The 26,449-nt window shown below is 42.3% G+C and overlaps 1 protein-coding gene and 1 pseudogene across 1 annotated transcript; both read right to left on the reverse strand.

Moving 5' to 3' along the window:
- Positions 1-1,041: 1,041 nt before the first annotated feature.
- Positions 1,042-6,082, reverse strand: LOC137146378 (olfactory receptor 5A2-like; annotated as a pseudogene).
- A 587-nt stretch (positions 6,083-6,669) lies between these two features.
- On the reverse strand, positions 6,670-21,487 carry LOC137146376 (L-amino-acid oxidase-like). The gene is made up of 7 exons (XM_067537633.1): positions 21,475-21,487; positions 15,932-16,155; positions 14,789-14,895; positions 12,244-12,445; positions 9,200-9,253; positions 8,202-8,335; positions 6,670-7,483 (listed from the first exon to the last, which is right to left on the reverse strand). The coding sequence occupies exons 1-7, from the start codon at positions 21,485-21,487 to the stop codon at positions 6,670-6,672; spliced, it is 1,548 nt and encodes a 515-aa protein (XP_067393734.1).
- Between the last annotated feature and the right edge of the window lie 4,962 nt (positions 21,488-26,449).

Raw genomic sequence — 26,449 nt, forward strand, 5'->3', positions numbered from 1 at the left:
GGATTTTGGAACTGAAAAAAAAAACTTACTCTCTTTCAGTTTTGGATTTTCATTATTCTCCTAATGAGCAAGAAGGTTGAGAATTATTCTTTGTTTTACATATCTTTACCTTTTTTCTAGTGATAAATTGTGAAAATGTCTCTTAAAGATTTGTCAAAATTAGGTACTGAAAAAATATTTTACACATTTTTGTTTTTCACCCTTTGCCAGTTGATAATATATATGTAAAAAAAATGTTGTTTCCCCCATTTTCCAATACTTTCTAAAACTCACCCTACCCACCCAGTTTGGGTTTTTCCCTACTTTCTTTCATTTTTGTACCTTTCCTACTGTTTTTTCTGTTGGAAAGGAGAGAGAAAGAAAAAAAAAGCACAGAGAAAAGTTGCAAAAGTACCAATAATGCAAAGAGAGCATACTGATATTATTCAATTTCTAAAACCAGGAAAAAAAAAAACCCTGACATTTGAAGTCAAATCCTTGAAAGATAAAAAATATTGAAAATCTCCATTTGCAATGAAATTTTTTCATCATTCCATTTTGTAAATTTTCTATGAGACGATGGCAATTATTTTCTAAAAATAAAGACATTTTCCCATTAAACATTGCGATCAGCAAACACCCTGTTTTCACTGGGTTAAGAGTTTGGTTGACACATTTTGTATGTACTTATGCAGTGTAATGAATTTTGGTGGTAGTGTGGGAACTCCTAGCATTACCAGGAAGGGCTGGGTTAAAGACATTGACATTCTTGATAATTACTCTGTTCATTTTGCTCTGCAATTATCTTCATCTCCTGGCATGTTTGTAAGTGATATGCTAAGACTGATGCGAGGATGATTGAGCTGGAGAGAGAAATTGCCACCACAGCTATTTTTCCAATTACACTGTGAATCTGGAAATGTCACCTGTAGACTGACATCCATGGAGCTGAACACGAAGCAGGGATTCAGTTGTAAAGGTTATGTCCAGCAACAGACAAGCAGGAGGGCTCAACTGGGAGCCGGGAGCATGAAAACAATCTAGGGTAAACTTAAGAGAATGTTATGGAGGAATTTTCATGCCTCCATCAGACTCTCTGGAGGCCAAGGGCATGAACATGTCAGAACCATAGAGAAGTGTCACCCTGGTGATGTGTGAGGGGCAGATGGAGAAGGCCTTGGACCTCCCCTCCACTGGACATATTCTCAAGATGGACACTAGGATGAAAACTTAAGAGATCAAGATCAAGGAGAAATGAGTCAGGAGCAGTATCACCCCCACAATGAAGTCTACCACCTTGCTAACCTGTGTGTCCCCACAGACCAACTTCAAAATGGCCAGCAGCTCACAGAAGGCTCAGAGACTCATGGTGAAGCTGGTGTACCTTGCGGTAAAGAGGAAGCCTCACGACCATGAGCCAGTTGCCGTCCTGGCATAGATTGGGCCTGCTTGCAATAAGGGTATAGCATAGAGGGTGGCAGTTGGCCATGTATCAGTTGGAGGCCATCATGGCTTGGAGGGCACACTTGGTTATCCCCGGGAAGAGGAAGATGTAATGTGGTTGATGCAACCAGCGTAGGACATGCTCTTCCTCCTGGACAGGAGGTAGAGCAATATCTGGAGCATGGTGGTAATGGTGTAGCTGATGTCCAAGAACAACTGGTTAGCCAGGAAGAAGAACATGGGCATGTGAAGATGGGCGTCGGTTCTGACCAGCATGATGAGGCCAGTCCCAAGGAAATTCTCCAGGATGACAGCCTGGAACTCTGCGAACAGCAGCAGCAGCTACATCCTCCTGGAACTGGAGAATCCCAAAAGGATAAAATCTGACATGGAACTTCTGCACTTGGAGCTGACATCCAGGCAATGTCTACACAGCCATGTGAAAGGATATGGGAAGCCATGCTTAGCTTCAGGGACAATATGGACCTATCTGATTACCCAGTTTAAGGTTAAGTTCTTTTGTCCAGGAACTCCAGGACATGGGATGAATAAGCACAACCAGGGGCCTCTCTAGCCAAGCACCTCTCTTTTGTATTCCCTGTCGTGCTGGGCACATTGGGGGGGCAGGGGGGAGGAGCGTTTGCCATGTAGGTTAACATCAGTGTGTCTAAATCACAAATATTTGCATAAGATGTGCCATGTCCAGTGCTGTTAGAAAGGTTGTAATGTGCCAAGTCAGATGATAATACTTATGTTCAGGTGTAATGGGTGAAAAGGAAGTTGGATATATTTGAGACATCTGTATTTCCACGTGTGCTGCCTGGGCAACATCTCAGACAGGATGGCTGCAAGACAATAGCCCGCTTAATGGCCCATTAAGACACTCACAGAGGCAAGTGGCCCAGGAAGAAACCCCAGTCACACCTGAAGAGTTACCAGGATTGGTCCACGTGGCTCTGGATTCCATTTTAACTCTTGTGACTTTCCCCAGGCCTCATGGTCAGGGACAAAGGGGGTTTATAAGATCAAACCAAAGGATCCATCTTGGTCTTTGGTCCTGTCCAGCTGCGGACACACACCTACCTCTGGATCAATTCATCTTGCAACTGAACTGAAGGACTCAGACCCATCCAGGTACTGGATGTGAACCAGAGGGAACTACACAAGCCTTCAACTCCACGATTCTTCCAGAAACCTGATGTGTGTGGACTTTTAATCATTTGTATATCTGGATTGCTCTAATCTTTTAACATTTCTCTTATGGTTTATTTCTTTCTTTTTGCAATAAACCTTTAGTTTAATTACTGAAGGATTGGCTGCCAGCGTGGTATTCTAGGTAAGATCCAAACTTATATTGAACTGGTGCTGTGGCTGACCCCTTGGGGTCAGAAGGAACCTTTTTAGTAAAGACCGCAGAGTTTAAATAACGGGTCCCTTTACTGGACCTAGTGCTGATTCGGGATCCTGGAGCTGGAATGCAGTAAAGGGGGCTGTGGGCATTTGCGGACTGGTTTCTTGATATCCAGTGTGGGGGGAAATCAGAAGCAGTTCGTGGCTGGTTGGGAAGCTGGGCTTCAGTGTCACCCACCAGTGCTGGGAGAATCTGCTCTCCTTTTGCAGCCTGCCCTGACGTTGGCATTAGAAGTTGGCTGCTCTGGGCACGGATGGGTCATACTCCCCAAAACAGATGGTGTGGGCATTTGCAAGAACCTATTGATAAATTCAATCTATTTATTTGTCAATAGGGCTTTTACAAGAGTCTCTGCTAGTGTAAGCATAAATGGACGTCAACTTTATAAATTTACCAGGGCACCTGTTCGTTTTTAAGCTCAAATGTAACAAATCAGATTTGCCTATTTGGGTAAATATTACAGCTGATATTTGTACAAAATGTAATAAAGCCAACCCCAAATCCAGGGTTTGTTACCTTACTAACTTTAGCGATCGGCTCTTCTCAGGTCAACTTTTACCTTGGACAACATCCCGAAGTGCGGAAGGAACGGGTCCAAGACTGTTTAGAAGGATTGGACATTCACAAGTCCATGGGGCCGGATGCAATGCACCCGAGGGTGCTGAGGGAGTTGGCTGAGGTGATTTCAGAGCCATTGGCTATTATCTTTGAAAGCTCGTGGCAACAGGGGGAGGTCCCTGAGGACTGGAAAAAAGCAAATATAGTGCCCATCTTCAAAAAAGGGAGGAAAGAGGATCCAGGGAACTACAGACCGGTCAGCCTCACCTCAATCCCTGGAAAAATCATGGAGCAGGTCCTTAAGGAATCCATTTTAAGGCACTTGGAGGAGAGGAAGGTGATCAGGAACAGTCAACACGGATTCACTAAGGGAAAGTCATGCCTGACCAACCTGATTGCTTTCTATGATGAGGTGACTGGCTCTGTGGATGTAGGGAAGGCGGTGGATGTGATATACCTTGACTTTAGCAAAGCTTTTGATACTGTCTCACACAGTATTCTTATCAGCAAGTTAAAGAAGTATGGGTTGGATGAATGGACTAAAAAATGGATAGATAACTGGCTAGAGCATAGGGCTCAACGAGTAGTGATCAATGGCTCCATGTCTAGCTGGCAACCGGTCACAAGCGGAGTTCCCCAGGGGTCGGTCCTGGGGCCGGTTTTGTTCAACATCTTTATTAATGATCTGGAGGATGGGGTAGATTGCATCCTCAGCAAGTTTGCGGACGACACTAAGCTGGGGGGAGTGCTAGATACCCCGGAGGGTAGGGATAGGATACAGAGTGACCTAAACAAACTGAGGCCAAAAGAAATCTAATGAGGTTCAACAAGGACAAGTGCAGAGTCCTCCACTTAGGAAGGAAGAATCCCATGCACAGCTATAGACTGGGGACCGACAAGCTGGGCAGCAGCTCTGCAGAAAAGGACCTGGGGGTAACAGTGGATAAAAAGCTGGATATGAGTCAGCAGTGTGCCCTGGTTGTCAAGAAGGCTAATAGCATATTGGGCTGCATTAGGAGGGGCATTGCCAGCAGGTCACGGGAAGTGATTATTCCCCTCTATTCGGCATTGGTGAAGCCGCATTTAGAATATTGTGTCCAGTTTTGGGCCCCCCACTACAAAAAGGATGTGGACAAGTTAGAGAGAGTGCAGTGGAGGGCAACCAAAATGATTAGGGGGCTGGAGCACAGGACTTATGAGGAGAGGCTAAGGGAACTGGGCTTGTTTAGTCTGCAAAAGAGAAGAGTGAGGGGGATTTGATAGCGGCCTTTAACTACCTGAAAGGGGGTTCCAGGGAGGATGGGGCTAGGCTGTTCTCGGTGGTGGCAGATGACAGAACAAGGAGCAACGGTCTCAAGTTGCAGGGCGGGAGGTCTAGGTTGGACATTAGGAAAAAGTTTTTTACTAGGAGGGTGGTGAAGCACTGGAATGGGTTACCTAGGGAGGTGGTGGAATCTCCATCCTTAGGGGTTTTTAAGCTGAGGCTTGACAAAGCCCTGGCTGGGATGATATAGCTGAGGTTAGTCCTGCTTTGAGCAGGGGGTTGGACTAGATGACCTCCTGAGGTCCCTTCCAACTCTAATATTCTATGATTCTATGACAATTCTTCTCAAGTCAGTTTTGTTATTCTTACGCAATCAAGCAGTTTTATTAATTCACCAAGAAGCACATGTATATACAATCAAAAGCTTAAAGAAGGTTTGTAGATGAAGCTTGGATGCCATATTCCAAGCTGAACTGAACACAACGTACAATCTTGAAAGCAATTGACATAGGCTAATGCTGGAGTCAAGCACAGAACAATCAAATTGCTTACAGTTCTTTCTTACGTAATTATCAATTCTTTACAATCTCTAACAAAATTAACGTATATAATATAACTCTCAAGGGAATAAAGTTATGCTTAATTCCTGCTGGTTCGTTTGAGAAGGACTTGTTTAAAACATCAAAAGCAACCACATAAAAGTAGACCTATATGGGAATGGAATTTTCCATATCATGATAAATCCCATGATTTCAGAAAAGGAAGGTGGATCCCAGGCAGCCAGCCACACACACTGCTGCAGAATCAGGAGCTTCTGGGACCCTAACAGTTCACTTACCATTTAGCTGGCTGGTGGGTGAGCTAGCAGCTTACCTATCTGCCTGGTATCATAGAAAATGATGCTGGGATGAACACATTCCTGCAGAACATTTTGATTCCTTCGAACCAGCATTTTATGACAGAACTCTCTTCTGACCCACCCTACCTAAAAGTTACTCTTTGAGATTTCCCTTCAGCTAACCAGTTTGGACATGTGAAGAATAAATCCTAAAACTCAGTTCTTTCAGCTTGAGAGCACAGACACCATGCAGCTAACTTACAGGTACTTATATTAAATAAAGCAAAGAGAAATACAGTCTCTTGCCACTTCCTCTTAGTCCTGGTAACCATGGTGAGGAGGGGAGAGGTTGCTCATATCGGTTGGTCTGAAGTATCCAGTCACATTTTGGGGGCAGAGCAGCTTTTTGATGGATTCAGGAACTCTGAGGTTCCACTCAGTGGTCTCATGTTTTATACCCCTTTTGTGGGGTCTTTGGAGAATGGTTATGGTATTATTTTTTATCTGAACACTCACCATCATTCCTCTCAGATTCCAGCTCCTCCAGTTTCTCTGCTACTTCCTTTAATAGCCAGCAGAAGTCACTCATGGCACCTATTAGATTTTTTCTTGTCAGCGGTTCTTTTTATTCATTTCAGAGACTGTTTTCTGTATTAAGCCCCATTTTTCATTAGAATTCCCCTTTATAAGTAATTCCTCTTAATAGTTGAAAGCTATACATCTTAGGAGCTTACCCTCTCACTACTTCTTTTTTTCTTCTTCTATACAATTCATAGACAAGCTTTGTACATTCTTTGATTTTATCAGATACATTTCATTTCCCCTTCTTTTGGGGTTTACAACAAAATAAGAGACATACTATTGGAGGAATAAAACAGGTTAAGTCACATGTAGCGAGCTGGTATATCAGATTCATAAGGCAGACAAGAGTACAAGTTTGGGGGATTTAATTTGTGGTGAAAGGCAGGTGGTTCATATTCTGAGGTATCAGGACATGAACACCTATTTTTTTGTTTGTTTGGTTTTTTTCTAGTTAGGTCAATCACACTGTTTCCACTCACAAATCTGGGACGTGATTAAATCAATGGATGCAATGGGCCAATCTGTTTAGGAAATAAGACGTTTACCCTTATTTTTCAGTCTTTGGGGAGGAAATTATTGCTATTAGTTAATCAATTAAAGCTCATTTTCCTTCAGCTTTTTCTGCTGTCCCATGGGTGATGCATTGATGGCGCTATGGATGTTCCTTGATGCTCTCATAGCAGCTTTCATAGCAGTTTCAATCCAGCCATGAGGATGAGCTGTGTATTCTCCTGCAAAATAGACCCTCCCTTCATTCTGAATCACAGTTTTGAAGTAGTCAGTAAACTGGTATGGGGTGAATGAAACATACGCTCCCATTGAATATTTGTCCAGGCTCCATTTCTTTACCACATGTTTATCACAGACCTTCTGGATATAATTCTTGGGTAACTGGTGGATTTCTGCGAGGTCGTCCAGCACCACATCAACACACTTTTCATCATCAAGGGGAACGAAGAATTGAGCATCATCAACCCAGGTGTAGGAAGCCAAGATTACCCCCACACCACTGGAGAAATTGTGGCTGGGGTAGTAGATGATTCTGGATGGGCGATCAGTGATTGACCTCCCATTATAGATTCCATCCTTCTCCCAAAACTTTTCAGTGCAGGCCAAAAAAATCTTAGTGGCACTTGCATAGTGGAGGGAGCGCAAGGCACGGGTCTTCTTAGCAGAAAGAGGTGGAGAAAATTTAATGAGCCGTGTGGCTTTTGCTGTGGCTGTGACAAGGACATAGTCGGCCGTCACAGCTAAGAGGGTCGATGTGTGTGGCCTACGGTAAAACACTCTCACTTGGTCATCCTCATTTAGTATCTTCACTACCGGGGACTGAAATTTAATGCCCCCATGGATATCCTGGTAGAAAGCATGAGGAAGCTGATCGAATCCCCCAGTGATCTCATCAAAACTGAAAGAAAGGTGGGGGAAAGATGATAGGAAATAGTTACAGAATCTGAGCACAGTTATCTGAAAGAACATCACAAGAATAATAAGGAGGGCTGTAAGGAGCTGCATAATGGAAGATAGAATCTAGCCTCCCGTGACTGTTCAACTCTGGTTTGTTTTATTATAGCAGAATGCTAGGTCTGCGTTAATTAAGGTTAAGGCCAGCTTTCTGTTTAAAGCTTGACTCCTCTAAATGCCTTTAAATCCTCATGGTTCTCAGATTGACTTGGAATTAGATGTGCCTCAGAGGGGCGCTGGACAGGATTAGTGAGCCATGATTCGCTGTTGTTTGACCAAAGGTTTCCTGAAATACAACACAGCTATGGCCCAATATGCCCATAACACAGACTCACACAACAGAGTTAATTACTGAATTCCATCAGAACTCACTCAGTTAGAAACTGTAGACACTTTCAGCAATACACAGCTTATCTCCTATGAAAGTGTCCCCTGCCTTTCGTGGCTATAAATCTATAGTAATGTAAACCTACCCTCTATGACAATTCAGACCGGCAGTGCCTACTTCAAAGAAGGCAGCCATCTGCACGGTAGATGGGATGACAAATGGATGAGATAGTAGGAAGTTGACGGAAAGATGGATGTATTGAATAATGGATGGATGGATAGACACGTGTGCTTCCCCATACAAAACAAGTAAATAAAGATTATTTTCTACTCACCTCTCCCCAGAGAAGGTAGCAAAGGACATGGCAGAGAAAAGAAATGACACGTGGAATAGAGCAGCTTCATTCATCACATCACCGATCATGTCAATAGCTCCTCTACTTAAATTTCCTTCTTTAATCAAATACTCCTGGATGGGGAAGAACAGAGGGGATGGAAGGTGAATGTATATTATATCCACATTATATCACACAGGAATTATTCAATATCCACGAGGCAGGGGGCAAGTGTCAAACCCATCCACTCCTCTCCAGTGTGATTTGTCTTCTTCCGCAAAACCAATCAGTGAAGTAAAGCTGATGCTCACATTCAAGACCCCATCCCTCATCCCTTTTGTTCACTGGGTTAAATCCTGACCCAAGTGAAGTCAATCAGAGCTTTGCCATTGACTTCCATGGGACCAAAATTTCCCTCATAGTGTCCCTACCAAGATACCATTGTCTTTGATGAAAGAACCATGGCCCAGACCACACCTCCTGCAGGGTAAAAATAATGGTGGGTGGAGACACGGAGGAAGAGTATCTCATTGAAATAACTGTGGATGAGGATACATAGCTGTACATCACACAGAGAGCTGGAGTGGGAAGAAGAGGTGCGAAGTTGGTTGCACAGGAGTGGAGGAAGGCTCTATCTTCCCCGCACAAACACTGGGAGTATAGGAGCGTCAAGACCACTCGCTTTCTATAGATTGGCATTTTGGGTTGGGAGAAGCAGAGATAACGTGGATCCATGTTCCTGCCCTCCCCCTGCCACAGAGTAGAGCCAGAAGACAGAAGAAGGCAGTAGGCGCTGCTTCAGGAAGACTTATGAGGTGACAAGGTATCTATGCCAGGCCAGGACCTTCAAGAGAATTATGATGCATTATCTCTTACCATGGATTGTGTGCACGTAGCAAGATGTATCCAACGAGGCATTCTATTAGTTAATGTGAGGACAGCTTTAGGAAATCAAGCACATTTAGATTGAAAGATACTGGAATACCAATTTCGATTACCTTGACGGAAAAGGAGTCATATTTCTCTTTCAAAACGTCACAGTCTGTTGTCACCTGGGTAGCAACCAAGAAAACAGTCATTTGTTTCAATCTTTAAAGGTTTATTCTTTTCTGTATGTGTGACAATGTACCTACAGGTGGTATCCTAGTGCATATGTGCAAGGGGGCAGGACATAAAATAACTGCTCGGATGAATCTTTTTAATTCAGGAGTGGGGGGACTGCTTTTGTTTTCCACTCCTACAATTCTCCAGCTGACTAAACCGCTTTCACTGAGACAGTCTAAACGATTAAAAACAAGCATATTGAAGGTAAAAAAGTGCTTAAGTGAATATGGGACCTACCTCCCATTTCCAGAAGTGACTTAGATCAGTGGTTCTCAACATTTCCAGACTACTGTACCCCTTTCAGTAGTTTGATATGTCTTGCATACCTCCAAGTTTCACCTTGCTTAAAAACTACTTGCTTACAAAATCAGAAATAAAAATATAAAAGTGTCACAGTACACTGTTATTGAAAAATTGCTTCCTTTCTCATTGTCTCTGGATGAAATTTTAATTTGTACTGACATAGCTAGTGCCTTTTATGTAGCTTGGTGTAAATGAGGCAAATATCTAGATGAGTTGATGTACCCCCTGAAAGACCTCTGCCTATCCCCAGGGGTGTGCATATCCCTGGTTGATAACCATTGACTTAGTTACTTAGGAGTGAGATTTTCAAAGGTATTGAGGCATCTAAAGATGCAGATAGACAGCTACTTAGATTTTCAAAAGCACCTAAGTGCCTAACTCTCATTTACTGCTGTGGGCTAGATTCAAAAAGGGACTTAAGTGTTGCAATACTCAGCCTCACAATGCCTAACATTCAGTTGCCTAGAAAATGGCTGGGATGCACAAAGCCGGAGTTATGGGCTCAGGCGCTATACAATGAACAGTGTGGCCTAGGCGCCGAAGAATGGAATCCACAAAAGCCAGCACACGGAACCGCCTAAACCAGCCAATGGGAGAGACTAAAGTGAGTGAAGTGTCTTAAGGCCCACCCCTTTTAGAGAGTTCAGCACCTGTCTCTGGTTGGGATTCAAAGCTGTGAATTCTCCCACCAACTGCATTTCTAGCAAGTAGCAGCAGTACCTCCCTCATAGCTTTTACCCCAGTGGTTACTGTACTTACATAACATGATAGACCACTGGTTCAATCCCCCTGTAGCTGATAAGGAGAAGGAGTCTCCCACTTCACAGATGAGTGCCCCAACCACTGGGTTATGGGATATTCTCATGGGGCTTCCCTTAGTCTCTCCCGTTAAAGCTGTTCTAGTTTGGTTAAGTAATCAGTGGAACAGGGCGATTGGATTCTGGATTCCCATGTGAATATCCTACCCAGTAGACCACAGAGTCATGCTCACTCTTGCTCTCTGGCATCTATGCCCTTTGTGAATCTAGCCCCAGGTGCCTCTCTGCATTCTTAAGAATGTAAATAGCTTTGAAAATCTGGCCTTTAAGAGCACGTCTTCACTGCAGTAAAACATCCGTGGCTGGTCCATGTCAGTTGACTCTGGCTCCCGGAGCACAGGCTGCAGGGCTATGAAAACTACAGTGTCAATTTTTGGTCTTGGACTGGAGACCCTCCCCCATCTCCAGCCTTAGCCCACACATCTCCACTGCAGTTTTATAGGCCCATGAGCCCACGTCATCTGACACGGCCAGCCACGGCTGTTTTATTGCGGTATAGACACCCTGAGAGCCCAAGTCACATGAGTTCAACTGTAATTTAGCAATTTTCTGTGTGTGTTGTAAATTGACAAAGAAAACTAGAAAAACTCCCAGAAATGAAAAGCCATCACCTGTTCAAATGAATAGATCTCTAACTACGGTTAACTTCAATTTTTCAACAGCAAAAAATATCTCCTAAGGGCCAGGACAGAAAGGTGGGTATGGATATGGGGAGTAAAACTGGGCTGACTTTGGAAACAGACTTAGCAACTTAATATAGGTTTGCTATCTTAGCTATGTAATGTCTGTAGGAGAACCATGTCTCTCATAGGTTTTTCCTTTCCTGACCATTTACTAAAGATGCTGAGCGTCTTCAACATCCTTGGAACTTAATGGAACCTGACGGTGTTCAGAACCTCTCAGATGTGCTCAGCACCTGGACGGATGAGCCTCACAGGATCCATCTTTACTGGAGAAGTAACTCAGTGATCAGCACTGGGTTAGCCTGCCACGCTGAGAAGCAGTAGCATACCGAGGAGGGCTGGTGGGGAGGTCCTCCAGTGTCAGCCCTTCACGATGCGTAGGGGGCGGGTGGTGCAGGAGGCTCTGGAGGCAGCCACCCCTCAGAGCTTCCTGCACCCCAACCCCTGCACATCATGAAGGGCTGGCCAGGGCCCCAGCCCAGGACGATGGGTGAGGCTGCCCCGTCTGAGCCAGTGCTAGGCTGAGGGACTGGCATGGGAGAGCGGACACCTTGTGGTGGGTAAGTGTGGGGGCGGCAGAGCCAAGCCTGCATTTGAACCCCCCCCAGGCCTAAGCCACCTCCCAGACCAGCTGGGGGTGGCACTGGGACCCCTCCTGTATGTGGTTTGGGGTGAGGCTTGGGCAGGGGGGCAAACGTAGGCTTGGTCCCTGGGTGCTGCAGACCCACAGTTTGCCACTGCTGAGAAGACGGTACTGTTCCCTCGATGGTGCTACATGTACCCATGTGTGTTGCTAGGATTTCCAGGGGCATGTTCCATGGTTCACTGTTGTACAGTAGGCAGAGCCTCTTGGTAATTATTTCCTGGAACTTGTTTGTCCTTCTGGGTAACTAGAGGGAATTATGGGGAAGGCATTTGAGGCCTATCAACACTCAAGGGTTTTATCTTGCATCTTCACTGCCCAGTGGGTGGGTTTCTAGTGCAAGTGGAAGCTGAGTCCTGGCTCCAGTGAGCCTGAGCTGAAAAGACCACTAAGCTTGAGAGGTTTAGGGCCAACACCCAAATGAGAACGCAGGCTAACTCTTTAGTGAAAACATAACCACAGTGCACGAGTGCTTTCCACAACACACATACCTTATCCAGTGTCTGATCATAAAGTATATCGGCAGTTTTTCCTCTTTCTGTTGGATCCACAGGGTACTTCAAAATATCAGGGTTTCGGTCTACATCTCCAATTCTTGCCCGGACATTGTTAACCAAATACCAGCCGTTTTCATTAGAATTATAGAATGGGTTCAGTTTCAGTTTAAATTTTTTAATAAATTCACGCACAATCCTAAAGAAAAAGGAAAAAAAGAGAAAATTTCAAAAATGTGAAAGTTATGTGCCATATATGGTCCTCTAATACAAATGTCCCAATCCAACCTATGTAACTGAAATTATTTGTGTGTAATATGACTCCAGATCCACACTTTACCAAAAGCCAATCACGCAACTAATGCTGGTTATCTTTTTTTAATTGTGAAAATTTTTGAAATATTGAAGTTATTTCAATTTTGCACATTCATCTCAGACCTATTTTTCACAAGCTTTTTAGCAAAAATTTTTAAAATGTATTTACTGCCAACCTTGTGTTGCAATAAATAAAGAATGTTGGTAACCATTTCAGTAACAATTTTAAGTATGTTTACAATAAAAATTTTAGTAACATGAAAAATGCCAATGGTAGTATTGCCAATGCCAATGGTAGTATGGTAGTATTGGCAAATGCCAATGGTAGTAGGCAGGAGGTGGAGAAAGAGAGAGACATGCCAGTCTTTTCTCACTTGCTTAAAGTTACTGTAACAACCATGTTATAAAACTGTCAAGATTTTCAGACATTAGCCATAGATGAGATTTCTCTCAAATTTCAAAGCATGTCCATTATCCCTATTTCACTGTAACAATATGAACAAGAGAGTGGAGGAGACCTGGGAAACTGGGTGGCTTAGTAGAAAGACACCTGATTAATACCTAGGCACAGGAGCCCATTAATCAAGTGCAAACTTAGGTGAGAACTACAACTATCAAAATGACCATGAACTCCTACCAAGAAAACATTTCTCCTGTTTAAAAAAACTAGGAGATTAAGTGGCAAAAAACTTCATTAACGCAGAGTTAAGGTTGCCCAGTGATAACTTTTCCCCTTCCAGAATGTAGAGTTCATCAGTATGTCTGAATGCCAGTAAATACAGAGTTAAGGTAAATGCTCACAAAAGCTTAACTCTGGCTTCTTACACCCATAATATGTTCCCACTCTGTCTTTTCACTTTAATGGACAGGCACTATCTGCACTTGCACTATTATCATATTGAGCCTCCTCCCACGACAGAATACCACACTGGTAAAATTTAACAACCACTTCATACCCTTACTTACACACATAACACCACTCTTTTACAACCCTTTTGCACCTGCACACATGATACCACCTAAGCCTATAGCTTTCCCTACCCATCATTAAATCCCCAGACTGTTTTCATAACCCACCTCACTACTGATAATATCCACGGCAAGATGACCCCAGATCCTGCTACTGACACAACTCAGGTCAAAATCACAGTTTTTCCAACCTGCTCCAACTTATTGCTCCACCATAACAATACAGCTACGCCTAACAGAGTGAATGCAGCTAGAATGCATGCAGATAATTCCCAGTGACAATTGCCAGCTCACGAGGGGCAGAGTTAAGTTTCTGTGGGCATTTACTTTAACGCTGTCTTTTCTGGTTTTTCAGATGGTTTGAGTTTTGTAGAACTCAACATTCTGGAAGGGCATGAGCTATCACGGGGCAACTTTAATGCCATGTTAACAACGTCTCTTGCCATTTAATTATAAAACTGATACTGAATCACATTTCTTTCAATAAGCAACATGGGTGTAGAAAATTCGAGGACTGAGATGGTTACCAGATGGTCAATCTAAAATCCTGACCAGCTCCAACTAATAAAGATTCAGAAAGCTCTTTGAAAAAAATCCATATTGCAAAAATAGCACAGCTAACAAAGAAGGTATGAAAGGAATCATGGCTGGAAGGTGACAGGCTGAGGGCTCTCTGGCCCCAGAGCAGTGAGTGTTTGGTATTTCATATGATAAGGTCCAAATCTTCCATTGTTTGGGTTTCTTGTAAATTCAACCTTAACTATTTATTTCCTGGGTTATAAACTGTTGTTGTTTTGCTGAATGAAGTGCTCTAGCGGGAGTTTTACCCTTCATGTACTGATAAGTCCCTGGTATGTTATTGGACTATACAACTACGGGTGGATATGTGCCCCCATCCGTAGTTGTATAGTCCAATAACATACCAGGGACTTAACTGTGACTCTAATTTCCAGTTCTCCATTTTTTTAGGGGGGAGAATTAATCTGGACCAACCCTTGGCCCTCATCTAGGCTGGTTTAGCTACTTCTGCCCACCTACCCTCAGCCCACCTCTGCAGGAAGAGTAACAACTCCAGGGAAATTTCTCTCCCACACTGATCACAGTCTGACAACTTGATGCCAGGGAGTAAGAGGGAATTTTAACCTATTCAAATTTGAGCCTTTAAAGATTATTCTCCCCGTGTCCAGGAATTATATAAAAGTCTTAAACATAAGGCTTCCCCTATTCTGAAGAAAGGTTGGTGGTTGAGGAGGGTTACCTGTGGTTTCTTGGCAAACGCATGGCTCCCAACTCCATATACCAATCTTGTTCTCTATGGGTCACGATGCGACCTCCTAAGTGATCACTGGCTTCTAGGATGAGAACCTGGGAATAAAATACAGGTTATGATTTCCAGTCCTTTGCCTGTACCTAGTGTCTGTACATGTCTCTCTTGAACAATAAAGATTCATTTATCCCATGCCATTTCTAGTGCAAATGGTCTTCACAGAAAGAAAATGATTATTTTATTAAAGTAATTTTGGACAACTCATGAAAGCCCTCTGTCCTTGATTCAGGAACCTATGCAAAGATATGCTTAAAATGAATTTGAACTCTATAAGACTTAAGGATGTGCTTAAAGTTAAGAATGTGCTTAACCACCCTTCTTGAACATAGCTATGTTCCTGAATTGTGATCTCAAGGAACAGATTCTAATACGGAAGATTTTATAATTATCGTATCCTTCCTATGTATTATAAAAATAGGTTTTCAATGAGAGAGTGTTTAACACAACAACTAAGCACTTAAAATATAAGTGCCCAAGTGCTCTCTGTTGATTTTTCCAGCCCTTGGGGCTGTAGTTCTTGGGTGGTCTTCAGATGGGGAGTAGTGAATGTCTAGGCATAATGGATTTCAGACTTTCTCAAGGGCCACAGGCAAGACAAGAGAGTAGCTCCTTCTACGGAAAAACAAAATAAAGCAAAACAAACAAGAAAGAGCAAAGGGCAAAGTTAAGGTTGTTTTCAAATAGCAAATATCAATTTTCACGCATATAGAATTTATTAGAAATATGAGAAACTTTTAGAACATTTCCTTAATTAATCATTGTTTCCATAAAATGTAGTGACTTGGTTTTTTTTACCTCCAACATTTTTGGTATTTCGGTTTTCTTATGGCAATGCTATTAATATTCTAACAACCTTAACTTTAAGTCAATTAACTTTTTTTTACTGAAAATGACAATAATATATATACTGTGCTATGCTTCCTTCCTTCCTTTTTTTCACAGTTAGTTTACTTAAGTTCACCTTTTTTTGTTCGTCAATATTGTTTAGTCTGTGAAAAAGAAATAAAAAAGACTATTTCAAGAAAGTACTGTCTCCCTGGGCTGTCTCTGGCTCATCTTAGTCAATAGAATTACCTTGCAACCAGCATCCTTCAGCAGTTTGGCAGCTGTGAGTCCACTTACTCCTGCCCCAATGATCACCACCTTCTTTGAATTACACCTTTTTTCCAGTCCATTTTTGGCAATGGCCACCAGTTCTTCGTAGTCAGGATCAGTAAAGCATTTTTCCCACTCCTGCTGTATGCCAGGGAGAATCTGCGAGCTTGGGACTACCACAAGGAGGAAGATCTGAAGGAGTACTGGAGACAGATATTCAAAGAAAACAGATGACACAAACGGTGAAGCAAACTCATTCTCTGATGTGCTTTTTGAGTGCGGTAACCTCACTGATATGATACACCTCAGATCTACGGAGAGGCTCAAATCTTCACAGTCTGATGCAGATTTATAAACTGTAAAATATCACATGGACTATTCAAACCACAATTTACCATTGCGGGTTCTGTCCCCCAGAGATACACTTAGATCTGTCTCGAATGGTGCAGAAGAAATGAATGTGCAGTGGACAATATGACTCTGAGTGAGGTCTTCAATACTTGGTCTCATGAGTGGAATTGAGGGATCTACCCAGAGTCTGCTTTATGTCATTTCATAACTCAGGTATGAAGTTCCTTTCAATTAGTCAAGATACATTTTTTCCCATGATTCTCCCCTCACTGAGTATGAAGGAGCTCCATCTTACGTTGAGCACAACCATAGAAGTGTCAGACATAGAATTATATGGTTCATCGTGTAATCAATTCCCAATCCACTTAGAGCTTTAAAAGATTAATTCAACCACTAAATTATATCTTGTAATTTAGAGCAACCTTATCAGTATCTAAATTACTGCTTGGCAAAAAGGGGGGTTAACTTTATATCCCAGAGATCTCTGACTGCCTCTATGGGACACTGGCTGCTGAAATAAATATATCTTGCAAGACATGGCACGATATATCTTAACTTTTGTCAGGCTTTTCACACAATGCTACATGACATTCTTATAAGAATCTAGGGAAATGTGGTCTAGGTGAAATGAATATAAGGTGGATGCACAACTGGTTAAAAAACCCTATTCAAAGAGTAGTTTATCAGTGGTTTGCTGTCAGACTGGGAGGACATATCTAGTGGGATCCCACAGAGGTCTAACCTGGTTCTGGTACTCTTATAATCTTTTCATCAATGATCTGGATGATGGAGTAGAATACGTAGTTATAGTTATGAAATTTACAGGTGACACTAATTTGGGAGGGGTTGCAAGCACTTTGGTGGACAGGATCAGAAACTGAAAATGATTTGGATAAATTTGGAGAACTGATCCAACATGAATAACAAGAATTTAATTAAGACAAATGCAAAGTACTACACTTAGGAAGAGAAAAATCAAATGCACAAATACAAAATGGGGAATAACTGACTAGGAAGTTCCGCTGAAAAGGATCAGGGGTCCTTGCATGAGTCAACCATAGCTGGTCACAAGCTCAGCTGCAAAAGGAGGAGGGTTGGTGTCAGGTTGGCAGCCGGCATTAAAAACTGACAAGAGGGAGAGGAGGACTCATAGAGCTGACCCTATTTGATGAGATTGTTGTAAGAAAGAAGAAGAATGTGATGCTGTTCTGAAAAGGCAAATGTCATTCTGGGGTGTATTAACAGCAGTGTTGTATGTGTGACCTGGGAGGCAATTGTTCTGCTCTATTTGGCACTGGTGAGCCTCAGTTGTATTCAGTCTGAGGCACCACACTTTAAAAAAAAAGATGTGGACATATTTGAGAGTCCAGAGGAAAGCAACAACAATGATAAGAGGTTTAGGAAACATGAATTATGAGGAAAGGTTGAAAGAATTGGGCATGTTTAACCTAGAAAAGAGAAGGCTGATGGGGGGATGTGATAAGTCTTCAAGTAAGTAAAAGATTGTTTTCAAGACGATGATGACCGCTTGTTCTCCATGTCCAACAAGGGAAGGACAAGAAGTAAATGGCTTAATTTGTAGCAACTGAAATTTAGCTTAGATATTTGGGAAAAATTTCTAACTGTAAGGATAGTTAAACACTGGAACATGTTATCTAGGGGAGCTGTGGAATCCCCCTCACTGGAAGTTTTTAAGAACAGGTTAGACTGACGCCTGTCAGGGATGGTCTAGGTTTACTTGTTCCTGCCTCAGCACCAGGGGATGGACTAGCAGACCTACTGTTCTATGATTTCTAGGATAAAGTACAGCATCTCTGTGAATCCTCTAATTTGCAGCAGTGACTGGTTTGGCAGACAGAGATTCCCCCAGACCAGGGAGGCAAAAAGCTACTTTTTTTTCATACCTCCAGTGAAGCTACATTCAGTCCAAGCTTTGTCTCAGTCCAAAAACTGAGCCACTGATGATATGGGGATGATATGGGTTCCTAGTTTGGGGACATAGTTAGCGTCCCATTTACAGTACAAAATGGACCCGTGTTCAAACACATCTGGGAACAAATTGATTCTATCTTTGTTCCCAACATGGTAATGACTGTATTGTAGACACAGTCTTGCAGGTTACGGGGAGAAATCCAAATTCCCAGAACCTTTCTGGAGAAGTGAAAAATAATGATAAAATGTAATTTTTACTGATGTTGGAAGAATAATACAAGTATTTTTATCTTAAAATCCAGTACTTTATGCTCTTTAAATTCCTGACTCTATGTGAGGACAAAGCCATATATTTCAGAATCACTGAAAGTAACTGGAGCGCAGCACCCATCCCATCCTGTGTAATCAGGAACTGTTTATAGTCATCACAATCAGAAACGCACATATGTAATGCATTTTCGGTGGTGAAACCTGGAAGGTTTGGATTGAAGGAACTGATGTTCCCAATAATTACTATGTTCTTCTTCCTCTTTAATTATCTACCTATTTTGTATATCCGTGTACGTGATATGCTAAGATTTACAAAGGGATGTGTGGGCTGGAGATAGGAGTTGCCATTCCAGCTGGTTATGCAATTAAACTACAGAGCAGGAAATATTCTCTGTGGGTTAATTTCCATGGAGCTGAATGACAAGAAGAGATTAAGCAGAGGGTAGGTCTAGCAAAAGGTAATCACTTCCAGCGCTCATCCAGCGGTATGAAAACAATTTAGGATGGAATTCATCCTGGGGCAGAAAAGATCCTACACACCATATGAGCTCCAAGTTCCTGAAAGCCACACCCACCCTGGGAAGGGTGTGGAATCCTCTGCACCTTAGGGACCTCCTGGAAGAATCATAGAGTGTAGGACTAGAAGGGACCTCAAAAAGTCAACTAGCTCAATCCCCTGAATTGAAGGAAGGACTAAATATTATCTATACCATCCCTGACAGGTGTTCGCCTGACCTTCTCTTAAAACTCTTCAATGTTGGAGATTCCACAACCTCCCTAGGCAATTTATTCCAGTGCTTAAATACCTTGACAGGAAGTTTTTCCTAAGGTCCAATCTAAACTGCCTTTGCTGCAATTTAAGCCCGCTGCTTCTTGTCCTATCCTAAGGGGTTAAGGAGAACAATTTTTCCCTCCTCCCTTGTAACACCCTTTTATGTACTTGGGACATAAGCTTTGAAATGGTCATTATACCTTCATTTGGGCTTTACTGATGGATTTGAAATTAATTTGTTGGCAAGTGGGAAGCCTCATCCAGAGATGACATATTTTTAAATTATGGCTATGACTATCTGGCAGTAATCTTGATCTAACCAAAACCCCTAAAATTTGTTTCAAATCATTTCCAGCCCCACCCAGTTGTGCTGGCTGATATACGGCTCAGTAATTCTTAAAGTTTCTTCCCCCAATCTACCAACATTATTTATCTCATCTGAAATGAACCTCAAGCAGCTAATCCTCATAAAATCCCTGATCTCCAGCCGGCATTGGATGATCAGTTCCACAACATTGCCGAGGGGCAAATCAGAATTTTGACAAAGAACAAAATACCAGTATGCAGCTCTTACTGCCTCCCTTTATTCTCCCTCTCTTCCATAACCACACACTATGAGTATCTCATTCTAACATGTTAACCAAGCCCTACAGATAAATCCATACACAGTCTCAAATGCAATGTGGGTCTGGCATCAGTCCAATCCAAACTTCATGCCACCAAGTCATATACCTTGGACTATGGAGGAGTAACAGAAAAAGTAATTTGACTGCTGGAATCTTCCATCCAACACAAATGAAGGCAAGATAAAAATTTCCCAGTGAAGAAATAAAATGAACTAAGCCTAGACAGAAAATGGTAATGTCTTTTGATTCTTTTTAAATGCGCAGATTTCATATTTTTCCCAGAAGTTCTCATTGAAATTTTTTGCTTTATTTACTAAAAAGCAAGCAAAACACAAAAAACTTCAAAGCTCTGCAAATAATCGTATTTCTGTTGTATCCAAAAATATTTCAGTTTTCGAAAAAAAATCAGTACTTGGTTTTTCATTAAAAATGATTTTTGTATAAAAATACAAACTTTCCATGAAAAAAATTTTATTTAGAAAGCAAATACATTTTTCCATGAATTATTTTTCCTATGATAAATTTCCATCAGCTTTTAAATTAACTTAGATTTCCACTTTCAGATTCTCAACCAATTCCTCTCTATTACTCTGAATCAAATCTAAAAAACCTCCAATAACTTCCTCCACATTCTGAAACCTGTAGGAGAGTAAAGAGTTAAAATCTGGACAAGTGGTCAGGCCTAAATTACAGGGAACGGGGTCAAGGCAAGGGCAAACCTTGTTTCTGTTAACTGGTGTGAATTTTAGTTAGTCTGTTATGTCTCTTCTTCTCTTCCCTTCCTGGCCATCTGCACAGGGGGTGAGTCTATCGCCATTTCTGTGCAAGGCCTTTTGGTGGGAAGAAAGCATTATCTTCCTTCTCCCCCTGGCATGTCTTTACTTCAAAGAAAGTTAGTGTAAAATTTATAGGTTTTAAGGTGATGTGCCTGACCTCTGTATGGTAATCCTGTAAACAACAAACAGGGGAAGGTATAATTATATTCATTATGTAGTTGTTAATATTGATTTTATGGGTGTCAGTGTAACCAAATAAGGATCTATGGGGAGTTGCTGGGAATGTATACACTTACATACTGTTATGGATAAAAGAATTGTAAAGTAACCCCCTCGTTGCTCACTCGCGGCATCGTGGTGGTACGAGCAGGCAATAAAGGATTCCATCTTCCCAATCCACCCCTGGGACAACCTGTTTGATTATTTCTAACAAAATCCAAATTTGTCCTTAACGCATTCTCTATATCAGAGCATTGGACAGTTAAATTGATCTTATTGTATAATTGAAGCCAAGTGCAAACAAAAATACACCATTGGTGCTATTTCCCCCCACATTCCACACTTAAAGAGGAGTAAAGGATTCTGGGAGAAAATCAATTGAAAGAGAGGGAAAAAAAGAAAAAGATGGTAACAAGAGAGAGAGAAAGATGTGAAACAATAAAGCTAATTGAACATCATCACTTAGTTGATAAAGTAAAAAGGGCCCCAAAAGGAACCTGTCCCATCCTTCTGTGGCCAGAATTACAACCTATCCCTCCCTGCTGCAAAAGTTCTAAGACAAGAAGTTTCACTCACAGAATCTGTCCATGTTTCAACTGGCAGCTCAAGTTATCAACTGAGCTTTCTTCCTTTATACACGCAACTAGACAGGTGGATAAATATCGTAGTGGAAACTGCTGACCTTGTGTTTAATGACACTGAGATAGCTATCACAGCGACTCATAGGGCCTCCTCCTGTGAGTTGTTCAGCACAGCCTGTGGGTTACTCTTTATTGCGTCACTTGCCTCAGGGAATAATAACAGGCGGGTGTTGGAAGGCTCTGCCCCTGAACTCTTTTGTTACAACCCTCTGAATCTGGTGAAGGCGGTCAAATGAGATCTATAGGTATCATAGAAACATGGTGTAATAGCAGTCATGACTGAAATACAGGTATTGAAGGGTGTGTGCTGTTTAGGAGAGATAGAAAATAAAGGGAGAATGTTTTACATCCATGAGGTGGGAAACTGTAAAGAAATACGAAGTGATAATGTGGAGAAAACAAAAACTGTTTGGATCAAAACCACTTGGCGAAGTATTGTAAAAGAGGTTCTGTTGGGATAATATTATGGGTCTGCTATAGAACCCCAGACCTGAAGAAAAGCTCTGAGTAGCCCAAAAGCTTGTCTCTTCCACCAACAGAAGTCGGTCCAATAAAAGATATCACCTCACCCACCTAAAGTCTTTTGTCTCTTTCATAGATCCCATGGGCCAGACTCCAATATAAATAGCCATCTCTTAAATATAATTAGAGAGAGAAATACTTTGGGGAATTGGGTCATAATGGGAGACATTAACTTCCTGGATATAGTTTGCAAAATACACCCTATTAATAATGGTGGGGCTCAGTTATTCTTGGATGTGACAGAGGACAGCTCTCTTCATCAAATCGTCACTGAACCAACAAGAGATGATGCAGTTTTAGTCTTTTTTCTGATGTATAGTGAGTACATCATAGAAGAGCTGGTCATTGGAAATAACCTTTGTTAGAGTGATCACAGGTTGATTGGGTTTAAATTAAATGGAAGATAAACAAAACCAGGTCATCAGCTATGGTTTATTTATTTGGAAAGGGTAGATTTGGGGAAACTGAGGGAATTAGTCAAAAAAGCCAACTGGACTAAAGAGCTCAAAGGCTTAATTGTGGAGGAAGCTTGAAATATCTTCAAATTAGCTATGCAAAAACTAACTGAAATTTGCATCCCAAAGAAGGGGAAAAACTTGTAAGGAAAGGCACTGTGACTAGACCCATATGGATGAATAACTATCTCAAAAAACTTACTAAGAGTAAGCAGGATGCCTCTAGGGAATGGGAAAAGGGGTTGACCAGAAAAGAAAGCCGCATCCTGGATCTTATAAAATGTAGGACTACAGTGAGAATTGCTAAAAGTCATGCTGAATTTGTTCTTGCCTAGGAATATAAAGTAAATAAGAAGAAGTGTTTTAGTTATGTAAATAAAAAGAGAATAAGGAAGGATGAAAGTAGGGATGTTATGCAATATGGATGCAAAGGGGATTAAAAATAATCTAGATATGTCCCAAAATAAAATGAATACTTTGCCTTGGTTTTCAATAATATGGAAAGTGTGCACGAAGGCAGTATGGCTAATGGAAATGAATGCCTACAAATGAAAATGGTCACATCTGTGATGGAAGAAAAATGTAAAAGAGCTTAATGTGCTCAAATTGAGGGCAAGATAATTTCCATCCTAGAATATTGAAAGAGCTGGCACATGAGTCTGGTAGCAAGGATTTTTAATAAATCTATTCATTCGAGGATAGTTCCTTATGACTGGAGAATCGCTAACACTATACCTATATTTAAGAAAAGTTAAAAATGATCTGGACAATTACAGACCTGTTAGTCTGAGCTGTTAGTCTGACCTCAGTAGCATGCAATAGTGCAAGCACAACTGTGAAGGAAAGAATAAATACATTCATAGAGATAAAGGAAATGTAATGCAACATGGGTTTACGAAAGGTAGATCATGCCAGTCTAATCTGATTTTTTTCTTTGAGAAAATAACTGGTTTTTTAGATAGGGATCTAAATATCAGTAGATCTAATATACTTGGACATCACAAAAGCATTTGACACGTACCACATATGAAATTATTATTTATATTAGGGAAGATGGGGACTAATATAAGAATTGTAAGTGGGATAAAGGGGAGAAGTCAATGGGTTGTGCTGAAAGGTGAATTATTGGACTGAAGGGAGGTTACTGGTGGAATTCTTCAAGGATCTATCTTGGACCCAATCTTAGTCAATACATTTGTTAATGACGTTGGCACAAAAAGTAGGAGTACGCTAAGGAAATTTGCAGATAATACGTGCTGAGAGGCATCAACAATACAGAGGAGGCTTGAAATAGTACACAGAAAGATCTGGATGATCCTGAAGACTGGAGTGACAGAAGTGGGATGAAATTCAATAGTACAAAGTGCAAGGTCACGCACTTAGGTCTAATAATAAGAATTTCTGCTCCAAGCTGGGGGGCTCATCAGCTGGACACAACAGCAGAGCAGAGACACTGGATGTGTGGGTCAAGCACAGGAGGTGGTTGTGAAAAGGCAAATGCAAGCCTAGGATGCATTAGGTGAGGCATTTCCGGTAGAGATAGGGAAGTATTAATGCCATTGTACAAGATATGGGCAAGACCTTATTTGGAATACCGTACACAGTTCTAGTCACCCATGTTTAATTTAAACTGGAACAGGTGCAGAGAAGAACTACTAGGATGATCAGGGGAATGGTGGACCTATCTTATGGGAGGAAACTGGAAGAGCTTGGCTTGTTTGGTCTAGCAAAAAGAGGCTGAGTGAGTATGATTGCTCTCTCTCTATATATTTTGGGGAGGTAAATAACAGGGATGGTGAAGGAGCTAAAGGATGAAGAACAAATGCATATAAATTGGTCATGAACAAATGGAGGCTTCTAACAGAAGAAGGCTTCTAACCATCAAAGGAATGAGCTTCTAGAACAACCTCCAAATAGGAGTTGTGAGGGCAAACAATTTAACTGGTTTTAAGAGAGCGCTGGACAAATGTACGAGTTCAGTTGTACGATAGGTCGCTTGTGATGATGGCGGGCAGGGCTGCATAGACCTGGGACTCCCTTCTGGTTTCTGTCTTCCGTTCCCAAAGCTCATGCTTCAGGATTTCAGCTGGCCACTGGCAGGCGTCAGGAAGGGACTTTTTAAAAAATCTCCTTCCTCTGAAGCATCAGCAATGGCCTTGGCTGCAGATGGGGCATTGAATGGGGTGGGTCAGGGATCTCAGCTGGCACTGAGTGTTCTCTCTCGCTCAGGCGCTTGGCTGGCTGGTTCCTGCTCAAGGTCTAACTGATCATCCTATGCAGGGTTGGAAATGAATTTTCCCTAAGGTCAGAGTGGCAGTTACCTTGGTGGTTTTCACCTTCTTCATTAGCATGTGGATGACACTCATAAATCAGGATCATCTGGGTGTACCTCACTTAATCATTTCGCTGCCTTTGCATGGGCTTCGGGCATTGGTGCCACCTATTCTCTGCCTGGAGCACATAATAATCTAGTCTCCTGAGGGCTGTAATACTTTGGTGTCATTTTGGTTGTTGCAGTTTAGTGTGTGGGTGCTGGATGGTGTTGGTGGCCTGTGATATAAAGGAGGTCAGACTTAGGGCTGCCAACATCATATCTCAGAAATAAGGGACTGTTTTATGAGCACCCCATGGGACCTGCTTGGCTACATTTCATAAACCCTGTACTGCACAGAGCTAATGGAGAGTCTCCTTCAACTCAAGGGCCAGGGGCAGGGGTTGAGAGGGCTGGATCTGACTGGGCAGAGGAGGGTTGGGCTGGGGAACTCCCATACTATCTGGGGAGGTTGAGCCAGGCCAAGGCGACTGTATCGTCTCTGGGAAGTACTCGTTGGCAGCTGGTTTGATGTGGGCGATGAAAGGGCTGTCCTTGATGCCCTCATCATTACAGAGGCTCCATCATCCAGTAGCATACATCGCACTACCTGTCCCCGTTGTCATCACACTTTATCTTGGCCTGAGACAGGCCCTCGATGGAGACGCCTGCCAAGGAAGCCACGGGCCGGTGTCCACAGCTGAAGCAGGGCTTTCCCCGGCACTAGCTAACAATCTGGCACTTTGGGCCTCCCTCCAGGCCCACGCCGCAGCTGGCACTGTAACAAGCCAATCTGCCGTGCCTGCTGCCCCCTGCGGCCCACGATGCACTGGGAGGATGGCTAAGGTAGTCTGAGCACACCGAAGGGGAGATACTCAGCAAATTCCTTCCATGCACCCTGGTCCCCCTGAAAACCCTCCCGCCCCCCCACAGACCCTGCAGCTCGGTTTCATACCCAGCATCCCAGCCACCAACCAGCAGCTATGGTCCTCTGCTGGGGACGCTGGCAGAGACTCTGTGAGCAGAGACCCTACTTCTTCCTGATTCTGACCCTTCAGCACAACTCCAGACAGAGCCTGCATAGGGAAATTAGACTGGGCTGTGCTCAAGAGATTAAGTCAGCATATTTAAATAAGGGACTTCCCTTGTAAGACCGGACTGTTGGCAACCAGATGATCTTCTGGTCCCTTCTGGCCTTAAACACTACAACTCTATGATTCTTCCCTGGAAACCACCCACATTTCCTGCCATCTCCTCCTGCACCCAGAGCCTCTCCGTCTTGCAAGTCATGCCTGCTTAACTGAATAGTGGTTTGTGGTTGCTTTGCACCCTTCTTCACAGACGTTCATGGTGCATACCATACAAATCAATGCTCAGCACGACAAAGGCACAAGTTACGTTTTATTTTGTTTTGTGTTGCACTCTAATGTTCTTGAAAGGTAATATGCAATAACCATGAATGATGAATTTTGGAATAATATACCACATTTTCACACATTTCTTATTAAAATATCATTTTGTTTTGGATTTTGAAAACTGACCCAAAAAATTCCCTGTCAGTTTTTAATTTTTTTTTTCTCTTTTCCACTCTTTCAAAAGAAAGGAAATGGTTTTCTTTAAAA

Source organism: Emydura macquarii, unplaced genomic scaffold (assembly GCF_026122565.2).
Source record: "Emydura macquarii macquarii isolate MOO-44397 ecotype Brisbane River unplaced genomic scaffold, CSIRO-AGI_Emac_v2 contig_440, whole genome shotgun sequence".
Lineage (NCBI taxonomy): Eukaryota > Metazoa > Chordata > Testudines > Chelidae > Emydura > Emydura macquarii.